This window comes from Marmota monax, unplaced genomic scaffold (genome assembly GCF_021218885.2).
Source record: "Marmota monax isolate L192 unplaced genomic scaffold, Marmota_monax_Labrador192_F-V1.1 WCK01_AAM20220418_F8-fsc00148, whole genome shotgun sequence".
Lineage (NCBI taxonomy): Eukaryota > Metazoa > Chordata > Mammalia > Rodentia > Sciuridae > Marmota > Marmota monax.
In genome coordinates this window covers 490946-511024 of record NW_026693034.1, presented here as the reverse complement: position 1 = coordinate 511024, position 20079 = coordinate 490946, and the positions used below count along the sequence as shown (strand labels likewise).

At 40.0% G+C, this 20079-nt stretch overlaps 1 protein-coding gene across 10 annotated transcripts; it reads left to right on the top strand.

Moving 5' to 3' along the window:
- The first annotated feature begins 2101 nt into the window (after positions 1-2101).
- On the top strand, positions 2102-18850 carry Znf655 (zinc finger protein 655). 10 transcript variants are annotated; one of them, XM_046453642.2, is made up of 6 exons: positions 2102-2218; positions 3197-3339; positions 4737-4822; positions 5218-5344; positions 14388-14492; positions 15078-18850. In XM_046453642.2, the coding sequence occupies exons 2-6, from the start codon at positions 3204-3206 to the stop codon at positions 16469-16471; spliced, it is 1848 nt and encodes a 615-aa protein (XP_046309598.1). In that variant the 5' UTR covers positions 2102-2218; positions 3197-3203; the 3' UTR covers positions 16472-18850. The 10 variants fall into 10 exon arrangements, with proteins under 10 accessions (XP_046309598.1, XP_046309591.1, XP_046309602.1 ...); XM_046453635.2 differs by having other exon boundaries at positions 2107-2218; positions 3177-3339; XM_046453638.2 differs by lacking the exon at positions 2102-2218 and adding an exon at positions 2237-2400 and having other exon boundaries at positions 3177-3339.
- The last annotated feature ends 1229 nt before the right edge of the window (positions 18851-20079 follow it).

Here is a 20079-nt window from a genome sequence, read left to right as displayed (position 1 = left end):
GCCACTTGTCAAAAGAAACGAACTTTATTTTTAGAACACACACACACTGCACCACACAGCTCTTCAGGAAAAACCCTCAGAGCCCAACTGCCACCACCAACGGCCCACAAGCCTCTCAACCTCCCCACCTCCTCCTGCTCTTGAGGCCGATTGGGTCGCGTGGGCAGAGCCAAAAAAAGTCCCCCAATGAGCAGCTCTGTGGTCTGAAAGGGCAGGGACACAACCCAATGAGCATCACCGCAGAGGAGCCAATCAGTTGGCAGCTAGTAGAAGTTTGCTGGGGCCACTGTGAGCCAGTCATCAGCTGGCAGCTGGAAGTTTGCTGGGGCCCCTTCGGCTGTGGCTCTCAACAGTGATCCTCCTGCCTTAGCTTCCCCAGTAGCTGAGATTATAGGCATGTGCCACTTTACCTGACTAGCTTAGTTTTTTTTTATCTCAAACTACAAAAGTATAGAGGTGTAATATTCTACTTCTTTTGTGCCTATCCATGATAAGTGCAATAGGGGGCTTATGGTAAAAATTAATGAAGTGCTCAATCCCTTGGGAATAGTTGCACTGTAAAGCAACATAGTGCTAAAAATCATAAATTTTATGAGTTGGTTGTTTCCACCTGTGTCATCTGAAGAAGTGTTGAAAGACTCAAAAGCAAAATGATAGCTACTGTTTCTTAGAGAACCCTGCTCTGTTAGGGCTCAACGGCTATTGGAGGGAAGGGGACTCTTGAATGGGTGTCTCCTGTGGTCCTTTCATTGGAAAAAACTGCCTGAATCTGCTAAAACTTGGAAACACTGTATGTACATCACTTTCAGTTTGCTCATCTCTTCTGCCTCTCTGCTTACAGTGTGAGGCACTTTGAAGTGGAGAAATGGCAACTCAGTAAAGAAATCCAAAACTACAGCTACCCTAGAATATTAAAACAGCTGTTATAAAAAGGAGAAATTCATGTGTCATCTGTTGTCCCAGGGACTGTCAATAGGAACAATAGTTAGACATCACCCAAGGGTATATTTCTGTTTACCAGAAGACACAGTTTCCAACTGGAGCTGGCCAGCAAGCAATAAACTAAGCAGTGTATCATCTGTCTCTGATCCTGACTCCATTGTGCCAGGATATTAGAGATTAAAGGACTGTGTCACAGTATGAAGTTGGCCTAGATCAATGATACCCAAGGAGGAAAGACAAAGACGGCAAAATCTCTCAGAAGTTGATGCAGTTTAAAAAGCATACAGAGGGACTGGGGTTGTGGCTCAGTGGTAGAGCACTTGCCTAGTATGTGTGAGGCCCTGGGTTTGATCCTTAGCACCGCATAAAAATAAAATAAAGGTCCACTGACAACTAAAAAAATATATTAAAAAAAAGCATACAGGATGCTGCACATTTCAGATTTTTCTTAATTTGAAATGACAAGTAACAGTAAAGAATAGCATTTGACTTACTATAGATAATGTTTAAAGTTTCTTCCAAATCACTTTTTTTAGTTTTGATTCTGTTAAGAGGTCTTAAGATCCAAGAATACCATGGGGACGCAATGGCCTATGGGTTCGTGTCCCAGCTCTCCGCCTGCCCAGGTAAGGCACTACCTTATACCCATCCCTGTTTCTGCATGGCTGAGGCTTTGCACCAGAAACCCAACTGCCTTCCTCAGTCTCATTTCCATTTCAACTTACACAAGGCTCCCTACCCCCACATTACCCAAGGTCCACAAATTTCAGACGATCCCAGGATTTGGTGGTCCTCCTTTCGCAGAGGCGCCACTCGGCGGAGGCACCCTTCTGCTAGCTCCCTACTATGACCATAGCTCAGTCATTGTTCCTCAGGGTGACGGGCCTACTAGGGCCGGCCACCTCCCTGCGTGGAGTCCGAAGGGTCGGCTGGCGTCTGAGAAGGGCCGGTGGGGGGCGCTTTCCCAACGTCTGTCGCAGTCATAGGTGGTGTGATGGCTAAAAGTGCCCATCAGGTGAGTGCTACCGCAGAAGGACGAAGAAAAACCATATGAGAGAGGGTTATGGCCCTTACTAGAGTACCCACTCCCTTATCCAGGACCTCATCCAACGGCACCATCCGGGGCTCTCATCCGGGGCCTTTCTTTCGCCGCCGGAAGTGAAAACGAGAAGCGCCCGCCTCCGGGTTGTCTAGAGCGGTCCCGGAAAGGCTGGCGCGGCTACGCGAACGAGGGTGTTCGTGACGGGACTGTCGTTAGGTCCGCCTCTCTGCTCGGGTGAGTTCCCCGGAAGCTGTTCTCGCGTCGCCGTGGGAGCGGCCCGTTGTTTCGCTTCCCCAGGAGGAGGAGGCGGCCCCGGCCGGGACTGAAGGCTGTTCCCGTCTCTTGGAGCGCGCGGGGGCCTGTTTCTCGTTGGTCCTGGTTCTCCCGGAAGCCCGGCGCGGACTGAGGGCCCCGCGGTCAGAACTCGGTGTCCGTGCCTTGGTGTGAGCGGGGTCCGTATGGCCCGCTTCGCCTTTTTTGGGATTCTGTTTTCGCCTAAAAGGGAAGCGGGAGGAGGGCAGCATTAGGCGAGGCCTTTTGCGCACCAAGCTAGGAGCTTGGAGAGGGCCTTTACACCGGGTTGTGGAAGGAGGACGTAACCCTGTGGCGTCCTTGGGTTTGAAGGACACTAGTTAAACCTCTTTGAGTCTCAGGTCTTCTGTATGTTCTTCTCAGACTGCCCACCCAGTCGGACGAAGGGTCTGACCCCAAAAGTGGAGTTTTATTATTCTTTAGTCCCGTTCAGTAATTCAAGTGGGCTGTCGTCGTTACCAAAATTGTTCCTAAGGGGCCTTCTTTAGAAAACAATGAGTAATCACAACGAGCATGTTTCGCTGAGTACGAATTTGAGACTCCAAAACAAGGTTGTACATTTAATTCTTTAAACTCTGTACAGGAAGCTTTACAACATTCGCTTGTAGTATATATTGTTTTCTTAATGAAATCCTGTAAGTTCAGATTTAGTGGATTTCAAATACATCTATGAACCAGGACCTAATGATATGGATCTTAAGCATCTGAAGCTGAGTAATATCTGTTTTTCTTTGTGTTGTTTATTTGGAGTGGGTAATCGTTGTTAACTAGTTTTTATTGAGTACCTACAGTGTGTAAGATACTTTGCTAAGTCTAGAGGATATAAATCGATTTGATGTTTTAATGTATTGCAATAATTTCTCCTAATCTCACCCTGCAGTGATGGTTATTGTCCTCCAGAACAGGGATGGAGGAAATATCGGCCCAGGAAGCAGCAGGATCACCAAGGGTCCAGTTTCAGCCTTTGGAGACACAGTCTGAGTGTTTTCCCCCAGAACCTCAGTTCCTGCAGGACACCGACATGGAACAGGGACTCACTGGGGGTAAGGCAGAGATAGCATTTATAACCAGGAGAATGGGAGTGTAGAGAGTCTCCTGGGCCTGCCAGGATGAGGCCAGGAACTTGAATAAGAATTATCCCCTAGAGGGAGGACTGGAAGGGACAGATGTGGCTCAGATCATTCCTAGTTTGGACCTCTTGGTTAAAAATTATTCTTCTTTCTTTTTTCTTCTTTCTATCTCTCTTTTTTAGTATTGGGGATTGAACCCAGGGATGCTTTACCACTGAGCTACATCCCTAATCCATTTTATTTTTTATTTCGAGACAGGGTCTCCTAAATTGCTAGGTTTCACTGAGTTGAAGGATCTCATTAAGTTGCTGAGGTTGGCCTGGAATTTGCCAATCCTCCTGCCTTAGCCTCCTGAGTCACTGGGATTACAGGCATGCACCACTGTGCTCAGCTCATCTTTCTTTAATAAGGAGAGTGGTAGTCATTCATTCTGTTCTGGGTGTTTGTCTTTCAGACAACCTTCACTTCATCCCACTTAATACATCCAAAATAATTTCTAAGATTTGCTGCTTTTGCTATATCTCACAATCCTTGCTTGGCTCTCACTTCCTCTTAGATCCAGGACCTTTCCCTTCCCCTATTCACTTTACTTGCTTTGCCACTTGCCTTTCTGTTGCAGCTGCAGTGTTTGTGACTAATCTAACTTAATTCCTTGGTTGAGCACAATGCCTGTTTGAATGCATATGTGTTATATATTGACTGTAGAGTCATATTGTTATCTATAGATAGTCAAGACTTTTTTTTTTTTTCCTTTGTTTTTTGAGAATTATGTCTTAGATTGCTGTGGCCAGCTTCAGTGCCTGAAACACTTGTGTGTTGCAACATAGATTGCACCATAGGGTGTAGGGTGCTGTGGGGCATTGTGGGAGTGCGGAAAGGATTGTGAAGAAAGAGGGCCATTCCTTGTTCCTGGGAGCCTAACACACTGGTTGCAGAGACAGTGCCCATTCACAAAAGAGAGAGGCTTAATGGAATTTATAGAGCAGTGTCTGGTAAAGTGTCAGAAGTATTTTAAATAACCTTTGCCCTGGATAAGTCACTACAAGTCTTTATGCTTTGCTTTGCCCATCTATAGAACAGGTATAATGCTGTTCTTCTGTGAGAGCAATATCATGTCAAGGGGTTAAAGTAAAATAGGAGGATTTTTAATAAAATCCTGTATCACAGGTCTAAACATGTGTGAGTAGGGCATGAAGTACTGTGCAGGAGCAGAGTAGACACACCCATTGCTTGATAAATGTTCATTGGTTTTACTAGAATATAGATGTAAAGGAGGTCCCACTGACACCCCTTGGGCTAGAGAGGCCTCTTCTGAAAGGGAGCCCTGGGGAGGGGCTGCTCTCACTCTTGGCTCCTTTCTCCTCCCTCAGCTCCACCTGTTCCCCAGGTGCCTGCTCTTCCCCACGAGGGAAGCCCAGGAGACCAGGCAGCTGCGCTGCTGACAGCCAGGTACCAGGTGAGCTGAGGAACCCTCTGCTTTTCCTCAGGGGCTCTTGCTGCTGATATGAGTGTGACTACTCCCTCATCCCATCCATTAATCCTTGCCTAGAATTTTTTTTTTCAATAGCAGACCCCCAATTTGGGAACTGGTCCTCTTCAGAGATCTGCACTTTACACAAAACACTTTTCCATCTCCCCAATACCTGAGCAGACCTTCTTTGACCCTGGTCCTATGGTGGCCACTTACTCGATATTTAAGGGTTATGGGATTTATTCCCTAGGTTCTAATCTGTTCTCCCTCCTCCCCAATGTAAATACACACTGGATGCCCTCTCTGTCATCATCCTCATTTTCTGGCCATGGTGCTACAGTGGCCTCATTCCCCAGAGCATCCAGAATGTGTTATTTCAGGAGTTTGTGACATTCGAGGATGTGGCTGTGCACCTTACTCGAGAGGAATGGGGATGCCTGGACCCTGTTCAGAGGGACCTCTACAGAGAAGTGATGTTAGAGAATTATGAGAACGTGGTCTCACTGGGTAAGGACTGTCTTTCTTATTTCTCAATTTATCTGTTTCTGAGGAGGTATGAGGTTTCTGAGAAGGTCAGTAGGGTGTGGCTCAGATTTCAGGTTTTTTTTTCCCCTGGGGAATTGAACTCAGGGGGGCTTTACCACTGAGCTACATCCCTAGTCCTTTTAAGTTTTTTAGAAACTGACTTTTTTTTTTTTTTCCCCCAGGCGGGTGGGCACCAGGGATTGAACCCAAGGGTGCTTAACCACTGAGCCACATCCCTAACCCTTTTATTTTTTATTTTGAGTCAGGGTCTCACTAGGTTGCTTACACCTTGCTAAATTGCTAAGACTGGCTTTGAACCTGCGATCCTCCTGCCTCAGCCTCCCCAGACCTGAGATTACAGGCGTGTGCCACCGTGCCTGGCTAGAGACAGGGTCTTACTAAATTGCTCAGGGTCTCACTAAGTAGTGGAAGCTGGCCTTGACCCTGAGATCCTCTTGCCTCAGGCCTCTGAGTAACTGGGATTACAAGGCATGCACTACTGTGCCTGGCAGATTTCAGTTCTTATAACTTTTGAATTTTCTATTTTTAAGGTTGGCTCCTGAGGGATGGTAATTAAGATTCCTTTGGGGTGTCAAGAGGAGACTTTCTGCTTCTTATCCCCAGTTCATGTTTCATGAGACTTTTTATTGCCTGTTAGCAAAGAGAAACTTGCTTGTGCTTTGCTTAAGTTCTCACCTTATCTTTCTTTTTCTTTTTTTGTGAGAGATTCTAGAGCAGCCTCCCAACCCCCAACTAGACTCTTTGCTTCTGGTATTTCAGTGTCCCCATACCTGAGATTTTTCTCATTTTCGTAGGAAGAAGTACCTTTCTAAAAGATAGACTAGGGCTGGGGAAGTATTTCAGTAGTAGTGCTCTTGCCCAGCATGTGCAAGGTCCTGGGTTCCATCTCCCTACCAGGGCCAAGACCTCAGCTCCTCTCTTTCTGATACTTTATATCCAACCTGTTAACTGTTTATAGTGTATCCAAATTTAGCCACTGTTAACTGCCTTCACAGTTACTCCCTTGTGCAAGCCACCATTAGGCCTCCCTGGAGTACTGCATAATTTCGAAAGAGTTTCCCTGTTTCTACATACCTTCAGTTTATTCTTATCACAGCATCCTGAGTAACCCTTTAAAAATATAAATCAAATCAAGTCACTTTTCTGCTTGAAGACTTGCAGTGAGTCCATATTTCATGTAAATAAAAGGCATATAGTTTTATGACTTTCAGAGTACCTCAGCGATCTTGCCTCCCATTACCTTTTTTCTCATCTCTTCTGTCTTCTCCTTTTTGTTGAGTAGTCAATTCATCTCTAGTCAGGCAAATTTAAGAGACTTTGCTTAAAAGCATGACTCACTATAAGTTCATTCCAGTGAGTCACCTAGATGGTAATCCCAAGTAACCACACCCAGGGCAACAGAAGTCTTAGATGTTTACCCCACCTTAGTGGGATAATTTAACTGTCTTTCTTTTGTCATTTTGAGTGGTGTAGTAGGAGTGAGGATTAGGCAGCCTTATAGTACTGTTGAGGGGCATCAGTGGGGAGTTGTTGGCAGTCTCCTTGATGAGCATGGTTCCTTATTTCCCAGTCTTCTTCTGTACTTTGTGTGTGTGTATATACACATTTATTTACTCATAGCTTTTTTTCTTTTCTCTCTCTCTTTTTTCCTTTTGCTTTGCCTGTTTGGGTGGTGGCATCTAGCACATTTCTTTATTTCCCAGATTACACACAGGATTCAAGAGGCCTTCTTACCTGTGGGGTGGCAGTCTGCCCACTGGGAAAGTTTTTAGTGTGTTTTCCATTCCTGGCTCTTTGATCTTTATAGGCATACTTCTTCGCCTTCCCATCACCCGGATTCATTGTGTGAATTCCTGCCCAGCCCTGAGTCATACCCAGGCAAGTGCTTTCTCTGGAGAAACACTTGCAGTTCTTACAGCAGGAATCTCCAAGAGATGGTGGCCCAAGTATCGGATTTCCATCGGTAGTGCTCGGCCCTGCTCGGAAACTCCTTTTCCAGGATTGTAAGATAATAAACTTGATTAATTGGATTAGATGCTTCCCGGAATGCCACCACTATGTAAAATTGCAGTTCTTCAAATGAGCTTTGTTAAATTTCTAATATAAGGGGCAAAAGAAACCCTTTCTTTGCAAACAGATGGATTTTTGAACCTAGTTCATTTAGAAACCATGCTTGGTGGTCATTTGCATATGTTCTGAGAAACTAAAAAGTTCAACCCCATCTCTTCAGTTATGGTCTTTTCCTGTGGTTTTAGAGTGTGGAATATGTGCTCTGTGTAGCCCCTTTGCTGTAGTAAACATGACCTGCCCCTGGTGTTGCCTCACACTTTTGTGAACCTTTGTCTTTCTTCATTTTTAACATAATTTTCTCCTTCAAGGGCCTGCCTTCTTCCCCTTGATTCTTTGTGGCACTATATAGATTGATGTATTTATATTAGCTTTGCTGATTAAGTATTCCTTTGTTCCTTAGAACTATTCTCTTTTTTTGTATGGGGGATTGAACCTGGGGACACTTTACCTCTAGGCTACATTTCCTGTCCTTTTTAGTTTTTATTTTGAGACAAGGCTTTGCTAATTTGCTGAGGCCGGCCTTGAATTTGCAATCCTGCCTCAGCTTCCCAGAGTGCTGGGATTACAGGTGTGCACCACATTGCCCAACTCCTTAGAACTATTTTTAATGGAGGGGAAGTGGGAGGGCCAAAGAGTTAAATCTATTTCAGGGCATCAAAAAGAATGTATATTTAATACGTTTGTAAATTGTAAAGTGATATACATAATTGTAAACTGTTAATTTTACCTAATAATTACAGAATTTCCAACAGTTAACCTGTCTATTTTTTGGAGTAAAGAAACTTTGTAGCAGTTTATTGCAGTCATATAGCACAATATGCCATGAAGCTGAACTTCATCCCATTTCCTCTTTCATTTCTGCACACACAGTGCATGCATGCACACTGACAGCACCAGACACACAACAAGAAACCCTCTTACTCAACCTGCTTTTGTGACCAAGTCAGTAGCATCTCCTTAGCAATTATTTTTACGGTCCCTGAGAAGTAATTTTCATATTTGTGGGTTCAGCACATTCGAAATTAAAAGTTATATATTTATTAATTTTACTTACTGTTTAGGGTTGTAACATATAAAGACTTTATGATTATTCCCTGATTTAGCAGTGTCACTGTCTAGTTTATCTCTCTTACCTCTGGCAGTAGCTCTGAACTATATTTGACACAGTCATCAGAACTTTGGTCCTTTGGTTATGTGCTTCTACTAGATAGTAAATATATAAACTATAAATGACTGAGTAAAAAAGAAGAAAATATTCTTATTATCAAATTTAAAAAGAAGCATGTTCTGTTGAAGTGAATGAATAAATGGTTTAAGGATTGTACCCAAAGAGAGGTGACCTGTGAGTGAGTGCTAGAGATTCAGGCCCAGAAAGGGCAGGATTGCATTCCACTTGGGTCATGGTAGATGCCCTGTTAGATAATGGTGTTAGAAACATTCTTGTCAGAATTTTTGATGAAGATAAATAAGTCTATAGATCTTGAATGTTTTGTACATACCAGTTGCTTTTTGAACTTGATGCCATGGAGGACAACAGTAAATTTGCACAGAATGTCTTTTACTGTCATGGCTATTTACCATTTACTGAGCAGACAATGTGTTACTAGGTATTTTATATATATCTCTCATTTAGACCTTAGCATAATCCTGTTTATAGAGGATATTATCCTTACTTTATATCTGAGAAAAGTGAGGCCAAGGAAAGTTAAGTGATTTTTGCAGGATCAGTGATGGGCTTGGGACACAGTTCTGTCTCAAGCCTATGCTCTTTTTTTTCCTGGTACCAGGGTTTAAAGCCCTGGGGGACGCTTAACCACTGAGACACATTCCCAGCTCTTTAAAATATTTTATTTAGAGACAGGGTCTCGCTAAATTGCTGAGGCAGGTTTTGAACTTGTGGTCCTCCTGCATCAGCCTCCCCAGCCACGGGGATTATAGGCATGCACCACCATGCCTAGTGCCTATGTTCTTTTTGGTGTTTCAGGCCATTAGGTCAATAAATTCAAACACATATGGCATTCTTTTTTTTTTTTTTTTTTTGTATTTTTAATCGTTGTCTGATTTGAATGGCAAGGAAACCTCAAAATAGCTGTGATAAATTAGATAAACAGGCCAATTTGTACAGTTCAGAACCAGAAAGAATATGCATTCAAGAGACAAAGCCATATAGGGATTCATTTCAGCACAATAGGTGTCTACAAAAGAATGCTATTGCTGAGGAAAGATTTTATTTGCATATTTATTAAGGATCAAGAAGAAAAACATGAAGATTCCAGATGGCTAAAGTCTTAGCACAACTCTGGTAAGAGCAATAAGCCAAATAATAAGGTAAATTCTAAATGTTATTTTTAAAGGCAGTTTAGAATAAATCTCATTTAAAAACTCTCAAATGAAAAAGGTAAAAAGGTTTGAATAGAAAATTGAGTTATACTTTAAATAAAAGTATAAATAATTTATTTTTTAAAAAAAATATATATTTTTTACCTGTAGTTGGACACAATACCTTTATTTTATTTATTTATTTTTATGTGGTGCTGAGGATCGAACCCAGTGCCTCCCACGTGCTAGGCGAGCGCTCTACCACTGAGCCCGAGTTATAATTTTAAATAGGAAAAAAATTTAAAGCAAGTGCATGGTTAGAAAGCATAGTGTTTTGGGGCTGGGGTTGTAGCTCAGTGGTAGAGTGATTGCGTAGCATGTGTGAAGCACTGGGTTCGATTCTCAGCACCACATACAAAGAAATTAAATAAAGGTCCATCAACAACTAAAAATATATATATAAAGAAAAAAAAAGAAAGCATAGTGTTTCAAGTTAAAATTGTAGAAAAAGGCATTCAGGTCATTGGCAAGAAAACCTACCATTAATGCTTTCTGTGACAGGCATTGATAGATGAACAAACTATGGATTGTGGAACCAAACATTGATTCTGTTTACCAACTGTGATATGTTGAGCAAATTATTTAATCCACACTTGGTTTCTTCATCTATAAAACATGAAAAATAATGTCTACTTTTCTGGGTTATGCTGAGGATTAAATTATATAAATTAAATTGTATATTTTAAATGTGTATAAGTATCTGGTTTATGCTAGTTATTTCAGTTTTTTGGAAAGCACAGCAAGTGATATGAGCTATAGAAGAGATTTACTAATCCAAATAAAAATTTAGGAACATACTCAAATTATTTTTTTATAGTGGAATTTCTCAAATTGGACATTGGTTAGACTTTTGCCTAGGAGTTTGAATTTTTATTATAAGAGATTTGTGTGTCATTAAGATGAAATGATCTTGTAGATCCCCTTTTAGTTAAAATTTCTTTGACTCCAAAATCTTAGGATCTTGGCTCTCCATGTTTTATTCTAATTACCACCCCCTCTTTTTCTTTTAAGTTTTACCTTTTTCTCTACTGTAAATATGGTGGTCTTCTGTTTGTTTGTTTTTCCATATGTATTTTTGAGGGAGGGATGGGTTTCACCTCACAATTGTTTCCTCCTTTCCTTTTGGGTACTGGGGATTAAGCCCAGGGGTGCTTTACCCTGCTGAGCTATATCCCCAATCCTTTTTATTTTTTTTTATTTTGAGACCAGGGTCTTGCTAAATTGCTGGGGCTAGCCTTGAACTTGTACTCTTCTTGCCTTAGCCTCCCAAGTGCCTGGGATTACAGGTGTCTGCCACTGTGCCTAGCACAATTATTATTTTTTTCTAGTAGAATGTTTAAAAGACAGTTTTTTTTTTTTTTTTTGCTGGTGTAGCAGATATCAGGGATTGAACCCAGGAGTGCTTTACCACTGAGCTAAGTCCCCAGCCCTTTTAAAATTTTAATACAGGCTCTTACTAAGTTGCTTAGGGCTTCACTAAATTGCTGAGGCTGACTTCAAACTTGTGATCCTCCTGCTTCAGTGTCTTGAGTTGCTGGGATTATAGGCCTGCACCTGTAATCTTGGCATCTAAAAGCCAGATTCTGAAATAACACTGAATTTGAATCTCAGCTTTCTTCATCACTTGTTTTGACTTGGGGAAGTCACTTAGACTTCTCAGAATCTTAGTATTTCCATTTGTTCAGCGAGAAAAATAATAGTTTCTGTCTCATAAGATTATGGTGAGTGTTAAATGAATGAAAACTTGTAAAGCTCCTGGCCTGGTACTTTATACCTACTGAGTTCTTAGAAAACCTTAATACTTAGACTAAAAGTCAACTATATAAGTATAATCAATCTCAAACTATTTTTCTCTTCTGTAGTTTTTTAAAAAATATTTTTAGTTGTAGATGGACGTAATAACTTTACATTCTTATATTACCTTAAACATGAGTCGAAAATCAGATACCTTACAGGGTGCATGGCACATGCCTGTGTTCCCAGCAGCTCAGGATACCGAGGCAGGAGGATTGCAAATTCAAAGCCAGCCTCAGAAACTTAACAAGACCCTAAGCAACTCAGCAAGACTGTTTCTGAATTCCAATTTGGGATTAATAGAGTCAGTTCTTTTCAAAACATACAAATAAGGGCTGGGTATGTGGCTCAGTGATGAAGTGCCCCTGGATTCCATCCCCCGTACAACAACAACAAAAAAAATCAGATTAACTTCATCCCACATGAAAACATCCTTTTATTGTGCATTTGTATTTTAAATGTAACTGTGGAGTAAATAACCAAAATGTGTTTCGGTTATTAGATACTGAGAAACACCTTAATAATTACCTCAAAGTTAAATGTTACAAATTATGTTATTAAAATTCCAAGGAGGACTGGGCTTGGGATGTAGCTCAGTGGTATAGCACTTGCCTAGCATGTGTTTGCAGCTCTGAGTTCAGTCCCTAGCAGGGAAAAATAAGAATTCTGAAAACAATATTTGTTCCTCTCTGCACACCTTGACTTAAGCTTTCATATCTTTCTCTTTTGAGGGAGGGATGCTGGAGAGCAAACCCAGGGCCTTGTGAATTGTAGTCAAGTGCTCTACCACTGGGCTACATTCTCATCCCAGCAAAACTATTTTATTTGATGTGAAAGAGCTTAATTAACTGAGTCCAAAAGAACTGACTCTTATTAATCCTCAGCTGGAATTCAGAAACAGTAAGTGCCTTTCATGGCTCTGTTTTGATTTCTTTGCTCATAGGCTCTTATATGGGGTCTTAAAGGGCAGCTGTTGTTCATGATATTTTCCAGGCCCAGTGCCATTTTTATATAAGTTGGTAGCTATTCATATTGTTGATACATGGATACAAAGTTGGGATAAGATAGGTGTTGCTTCTTAATCAAAAGAATTACAAGATAACATGGCCCCTGCTATCAAAGAGTTTATAAATTGGGCTGGGGTTGTGGCTCAGTGGTAGAGTGCTTGCCTAGCATGTGTGAGGCCCTGGGTTTAATCCTTAGCACCACATAAAGATAAATAAAGGTACAATATTAAATAAAGGTACAATATTAAAAAATATTGAAAAAAAAAAAAGTATAAATCAAGTGAGGATAATAATGCCGGAAACCAATTTTTAAGAATGTAGCCAGGTACACACGCCTTTAAATTCCAGCACCTTGGGAGGCTGAGGCAGGAGGATCACAAGTTCAGAGCCAGCCTCAGCAACTTAAGGAGACCCCAAGCAATGAAGCAAGACCTTGCCTCAAAAATAAATAAATAAATAGGCTGAGGATGTGGCTCAATAGTTAAGTGCTCCTTGGTTCAATCCCTGGTACCAAAAAAAAAAAATCTATAAACAATATTATACGGTGGCATGTCAAGATAAGGGGAACAAATAATAAGTTTTGTAGAGACGAGGGCTTGAGCAAGACCTTGCATGTGTGCTACTAGATATTTGCCAGGCCAGCACATATAAAAACAGCCTTTTTTTTTTTTTTGATACTATCAAAGTTCTGTTCCCTTAGAAGCAGACTGTTTGTTGTTTTAGCATTGAAAGAGATCTTAAACCATTATGCAAGCTATAGAAGACCATTTTATGTTTGAATGCACTTTTATTGTATTTTTTCTCATTGTATGATATTGTAGTTAGTTGTTTATAGCTGTCTCTGCAGTTGGAGTGTGAGGTTCTTGAGAACTTTCAGGGAATGGACCTTTTATGTGGGTTCTCCATCCCCTACATTCTCTCTCTATAAGGGGCACTTCATAAATGCTTGTTGGATAAAGAATAATGTATAGTAATTCTAATGGGTAAGGATATTTTTATTTCCCTCATATGCACTGGAATTGTTTTTTTCCTTTATTTTTAAGAAAATTGAGTTGTAATATTTGTATATCTTGGGTACATTTATGTAATGTCAGGAAAATAAGCCTTTCCATCTTTTCAAATATTAATCATTTTTATGTGTTAGGAAATTCATTCTCTTCTAGTCATTTTGAAATATGGATTATTTTAACCTATGGTTACCCTACTTTGCTAAAGAAGTAATTCTTCCTTTTTGTGTCTTGGTGCTCCTTATTGAGCATCTTCTAATTGTTTCCTGAGATTGGTCCTTTGAATAGCTAATCTTTGTTTATTCTGTTGTTACAATTTAGCTCACTAGGCAGCAGCAGGTGCTTGGGTTTCACCTTTCTCCAGTCAGCAAAATGATGTTTTGATGACCTCCATCTGATACTTGTAAACCAAGTCTAATACAAAGATTGATCTTTAGGTCACAGATAATGGTAATGATAACTTCTATGATGACAGGTTCACCCCCATGCACAAATTCCCTTGTCTGAAGAGGGTTTAAATGAATATTGTTGCTCACAAATTATCAACTTACCCTTAACATACCTCTTTCTGGAGCACAAATCTGTGCTCCTTGTGGCAGATCTTTGCCTTCCTTACTTTCCAGGCTTTTCTAACTAATGTCTTCTCAGAACTTACCTTTTCTCTATTAATCACGAGTTAAAAGAAAAAGTGGCTGGTTTAGCATCTGGAGGTAAATTGCCACATCCCATTTCCTTCTCTATGAGCAGGATTTCCAATTTCCAAGCCTGATGGGATCTCCCAGCTGGAACAAAATCAACAAGTCTTTGATCTGGACATTAAGAATAGAGAAGTCTTAAAAGATGACTGCTCAGGTGAGTAAGGCAGAATCAATCAGATGGAATTAGTAGGGAAGTGAAGTCCACGTGTTGAGCCATGTTGTGGCTGCATTGGTACTCAAAACAAAGAGCTCTGCCTGTCCCAGAGTGGAGAGCTCCTGCCTCTCTTTTTGATGTGGGGGCGGTTTGCTGGGAATTGAACTCAGGGCCTCATGCATGCTAGGCAGAGTTCCTGCCTTTCCTTGTAGTTTCAGTTGACCCTTTGTATTTGTTTAGCCCCTTATGTACAAGTTGTGCTAGGTCCCATTCAAGTTGCTTATCTAAAATTCTTTTGGAAGAATTTTATTATTACCTCCTTTGAAAAACCTTAACTGATTATCTTCTTACTCTGTTGGATATTCTATCTATTCCTACCATTCCCTTATCTTTTTGGGTCCTTCCTGACTGCTCTTGTTCATGCCCTTATGTCTGCTATTGAGATTTTGTGCCTGTTTTTTTTTAGAGTAAATAAACTTCTCATCCTTGTAGATATTACATCATTTAGTTTCCTCCTTCTGAGTTCTCGTTAAGCACAGGGTACTGCAGATTACATTTGCATTTTCTATTTATGTATTGTATCAGATGGAGAGACCAGAGAAGAGAACAAGCTGTTGATTGCTAAGCAGAGAATTTCGGAAGAAGTACATTCATACAAAGTGAGAGTAGGAAGACTCAAACAAGATATTGCTCAAGTTCCTGAGACTAGAGAAGTATATAAATCTGAGGACAGATTAGAAAGACTTCAGGAAATCCTAAGGAAATTTCTTTTTCTGGAGAGAGAGTTTAGGCAAATAACAATCAGCAAGAAAACCTTCACCAATGAGAAGAACAGTGAATGTAATGAACCTGAAAAAAGCTTCAGTCTGGACCCTACCCTTGATGCAGATCAGAGAGTTCTTAGAATACAGAATATTGATGATAATAAGTACGACATGAACTTCAGCCAGGACTCAGCTGCTGGTAAACATGAACACATTAACCTGACACAGAATTTTCAGAGTAGTGAAAATAAAGAAAGCTTAATGGATCTCTCCCACCTTAGTAAATGGGAAAGCATTCCTACCACTGAGAAATCCTACAAATGTGATGCTTGTGGGAAAATCTTCCATCAGAGCTCAGCCCTTACTAGACATCAGAGAATCCATACTAGAGAGAAACCTTACAAATGTAAAGAATGTGAAAAATCTTTCAGTCAGAGCTCAAGTCTTAGTCGACATAAAAGAATACACACTAGAGAAAAATCCTATAAATGTGAAGTGTCTGATAAATCCTGCGAAACATCTGATAAGTCCTGTAGTCAGAGCTCAGAAGTAATTCCGCATAAGAAGAGTCACACCAAAGGCAAATCTTATAAATGTGGCAGTTGTGAAAGAGTCTTCAGTCGTAGTGTACACCTTACTCAACATCAGAGAATTCACAGAGACATGCCCTGTAAGTGTACTATTTGTGGCAGAGACTTCTGTCATACTTCATATCTAGTTGAACATCAGAGGGTCCATCATCCAGAGAAATCCTATGAGTATGATGAATGTGGGTTGACTTATGTTAAACATCAAGGAATTCGTTTCAGAGAAAAGCCCTATACATGTAGTGAATGTGGAAAAGACTTCAGATTGAATTCACATCTAATTCAGCATCAACGAATTCACACAGGAGAGAAACCACATGAATGCAATGAATGTGGAAAAGCTTTCAGTCAAACCTCATGCCTTATTCAGCATCACAAAATACACAGAAAAGAGAAAGCATATGAATGTAATGATTATGAGGAAAGTTTCAGTCATAGCTCAGATCTTACCCTGCAACAAGAGGTTCTCACCAGAGAAAAAGTCTTTGATTGCGATGCATGGGAAAAGAACTTCAGTCAGAGAGCACACGTTGTTCAACATCAAAGAATTCATACCAAAGAGAAACCTTATGAATGCGATGAACGTGGGAAGACATTTAGTCATGTTCAGGCCTCATTTGACATCTGAGAGTTCACACCAGGGAGAAGTCGTGTACGTATTGAATGTGGCCAAGTTTTCACTCGTAGCCTGACCCTTATTCAGCATGAGAGATTCTCACCACAGAGAAACCCTTTGACGATGACAAATGTTGGAAAGCTTTTAATGTTTAAACTCTTAATTGGCTCTTGCATGTCCATACCAGTGAGAATGTGGTAAATTATTTACACTATTTTCATACCTTAGTCACAATTGGGGAAATCATACTAGAATAAAATTCCATTACTGTAATTAATGTGAAGAATTCATTAGTCAGACTACCCTGGGTCAGTATCAGATTCATGCCATGCAGAAAAGCTGTCAATGTAATAAATGTGTATGTGTGTGAAGAAATTCACTCATAACCCAACATTCAGTATTAAAGAATCTATACCAAGAGAAGTCTTTTGAGTGTAGTAAACATGGCAGATACTTCTATAGATATTCATCCAGTCTTTGTCATAAGAACATTTGTACCAGATGAGAACCTAATACAATGCAGACAGAGAAATTTGCCACTGTATTTCAGGCTTTAGCCAACCAACATCAAAGTATGGGAGATAAAGTTGTTATTATTTGTATATGAAATTGTTAGTATTTAGTTCCAATCTTTTCCATTACAGAAGCTAGACTGAACTTGATAAATGCAGTCCTGATTTCTCATGGCATTCTTGAATTTAATAGGAGATCTAAATAGTTATGTATGTTTTATTTATAGAATTCATTTAAGCTATTTTGTATTTTAACATGGTCTATACACATTTTTATTTTTCCAGAAATGGTTGTTTATTCACAGCTTTTCTAAGATATTGTTAACACAATACACCACAATTGCTAAAACACTCCAACTTCTGGAAAGTAGCTCAGTTAACTTTTTTGCTGTTCTGGGCCCAAGTTCCCTCCACAACAGACTCTGGCTGCGTTTTTCTGAGGAACTTTACAGACATAACCTTTGGTTTTTCTGAAATAAGCACCTTCAGATGATGGTTTCTTAGTTTTAAGCTTTTAATCAGCTGGTATGCTATTCCTATTTTGATGTTGCTAGTCTGGTATCTTCTTTCCTAAAACAAAGCATTGTCTTTTAAGAAAATTGGATATCAATATGCAGCCAATCTATAAGTATGGGGGATTTAATCTCCCCTAGTTTGTGGCAGGCAGCTAAACATTTTCAGGTGACATCCAAGTTTTTAGCTGCCTTGTCTGCATCCACAGCTCTCCAAAAGAGATGCTAAGGACATCAGGGAGCCAATCAGACTCCTGGTAGCCTAGCTACATTCATTCAGTGCCTGTTCTGCATGTCTAAGTTTAGAATTCTTTTATATGCCTCTGTTGAAGGCCAGCAAAATGCTCAGGTCTGCTTTTGATAGGGCAAACATAAAGAACATAAAAAAAAAAAATCAGAAATCTTCATAAGGGAATACAGCCTTCCAACAAACATGTTATGTAATATCTCTAGAGACTATTTCAAGAGTATGGCAGGTCTGTTCTTAGTAAAAATTTAACCATTAGGATTACTTTATCTGTTTGTATCCCCCACCCCCTTCAATCCAGGATAGTATTTGAAGTGTGGGGCCTTTGTGTATAATTATTTGTGTGTCATCATTTTTATTTTCTTTTGAGAGAGGATCTCACTTTGTTGCCCAGGCTGGCCTTGAACTCCTGGACTCAAGCAAGCCTCCTGCCTCAGCCTCCTAAGTAGTTGGAACTATAGCCATGGCACTGGCTTATATTTTTGTATTTTAATAGAATCTACAGGCCCTATAAAAGAACATAGATTTTTATTTGATAAAACTGATTACAGATATTGTCTCCAGAGTTCTGGGTCACTGTCATATACCTAAAGAGTTCATAATTTTTTAGATGTGGTCAAAGCATTTTATTGTTTTTCCGTCTTAAGTTTCATAACACCTTGTGAATAAAACAAGTGTTACTTAAAATTCTAGTTGTCATTCCAGCAGTTGAGGCTTTCATTGTTCAGATGTTATAATATTCACTAGAGATCCTTAACAAATATATAAAAATAAATTGCTCTATAAGCCTTTAGTGGCTAACCTCTAGTCCAGTTCTGCCACTATATTTTGCTTCTTTGCCATCAGCAAGCTTAGAATCTCATCAGGGCAAGGTAGGGATCTAAATGAAATTGATATATAATGATCTAAATGTAAAAGCAACTGAAAAATGCATGTTTTTTTTTTCTATCAAATATGTATACCCTTACTTATAGAGACCAATAGTCATCTCTGGTGACTATGTTACAGAGGATTAAGTAATACCTAAATAGCATAAAATGTAAATCACATGTATGCATTTGGTTTAGGAATGTGCTTTTGTACTTCTACTTGAATAAAGGTGTGCTTAATATTCTGAGAATCTGTTTCAAACAAAATCTGAAGGCCTCCGCCAGAAGCATTCAAAAGTCTTGGAATCACCTTCCTGACTGCAACTTTCTTCTTTCCTGAAACTTGCTCTAAACAAAAGTGTATCAGCCTGTCTTGTATGGATACAAAACTTGCTTTTCCACAGACCTCTATAACCCAGCTGAATATTTAGGATTTAAAGGGCTGTTCAGTTGGGATGTTATTAGTACATGAAATGAGAGGAAATGAGAGTAAATAGTTTCATGTTTTAGAACTAGAAAGAGTATTTTTTCTTTGTAAGTAAAATACATTTTAAAAAACAAGAAGCCAAAATAGTCCTAGAGTATGAGTAACTTGCCTTTCCAAGCAGATGTTTAATTAGTCCAATATAATTTGAGTTTGTTTAGTCTTTTATGGTCTTGAAGCGGGAGGGAAGAGAAGAAATATATGGAAGGTCATCCAGTTTATCTTTTCTTCTGTTGCTCTACTTAACTTACATGTGCATTTACGTAATATGTACGTATTCAAACAATTCTCACCATAATTCTGCAAGGGAGCTGGCTTCTTATAGAGTAACTGAGGTGTAGAGAAGGTAAGCATGCTATCAGATACATCTCAGAGCTCAGCAGTTTTCTTTGATAGCCTTTCACTTCCTCCAGTGATTCAGTGCTGTGTTTGCAGCTGATCCCAAGACTCCCAGAGCTCAGGGATCCTAGGAGAGAATATCTGGAGATGTTTTTAAGGAGCTAATCAAAGCCCTTCCTTGACACAGGCTTACATAATTTCAGCAGTGTCAGGTTATTAATTCAAAACTCCCAATCCTTCTGTGATATCCCTGTTTCATCAGCTAGTTGCACATTTCCGTTTCTCAGTGTTCCATGTTTTGTTCTTAAGTTTTCCTGCTAACTAGAACTTGCTGATGGATACATGCCCTTAACCAAGTTAATTGCTTCTGGTTAAAGCTGTGGAGCAAAACAGGTAACAAGCAAATTTGATTTTAGGCATTGAAAAGGATACAGATAGACCATAAAGGTCAGGGTATACTGGAACAGGATCAGAGAATAAGCAAAAGTTATAGCATGTCAGACTTACACATGGAATATGGCATTTTCAAGGTAATGAATAAGGGGGCTCCTTACAGAAAAGCCTTATCCTATGAAATTGTATGTAGACAATTGAGCAGCCACCCGCTTTCCCAGTGTTTGAATCCAGATTCTTGCTTTCCATATGCTTCCCACTGAG

Bases quoted from the DNA above. Each gene is read 5' to 3' on its own strand.
- Znf655 (XM_046453642.2), top strand. From the start codon at position 3,204: ATGGAGGAAATATCGGCCCAGGAAGCAGCAGGATCACCAAGGGTCCAG. The intron at 4,823-5,217 runs GTGAGCTGAGGA...GTGTTATTTCAG, and splicing joins TGCTGACAGCCAGGTACCAG to GAGTTTGTGACATTCGAGGA. The intron at 5,345-14,387 runs GTAAGGACTGTC...CTCTATGAGCAG, and splicing joins TGAGAACGTGGTCTCACTGG to GATTTCCAATTTCCAAGCCT.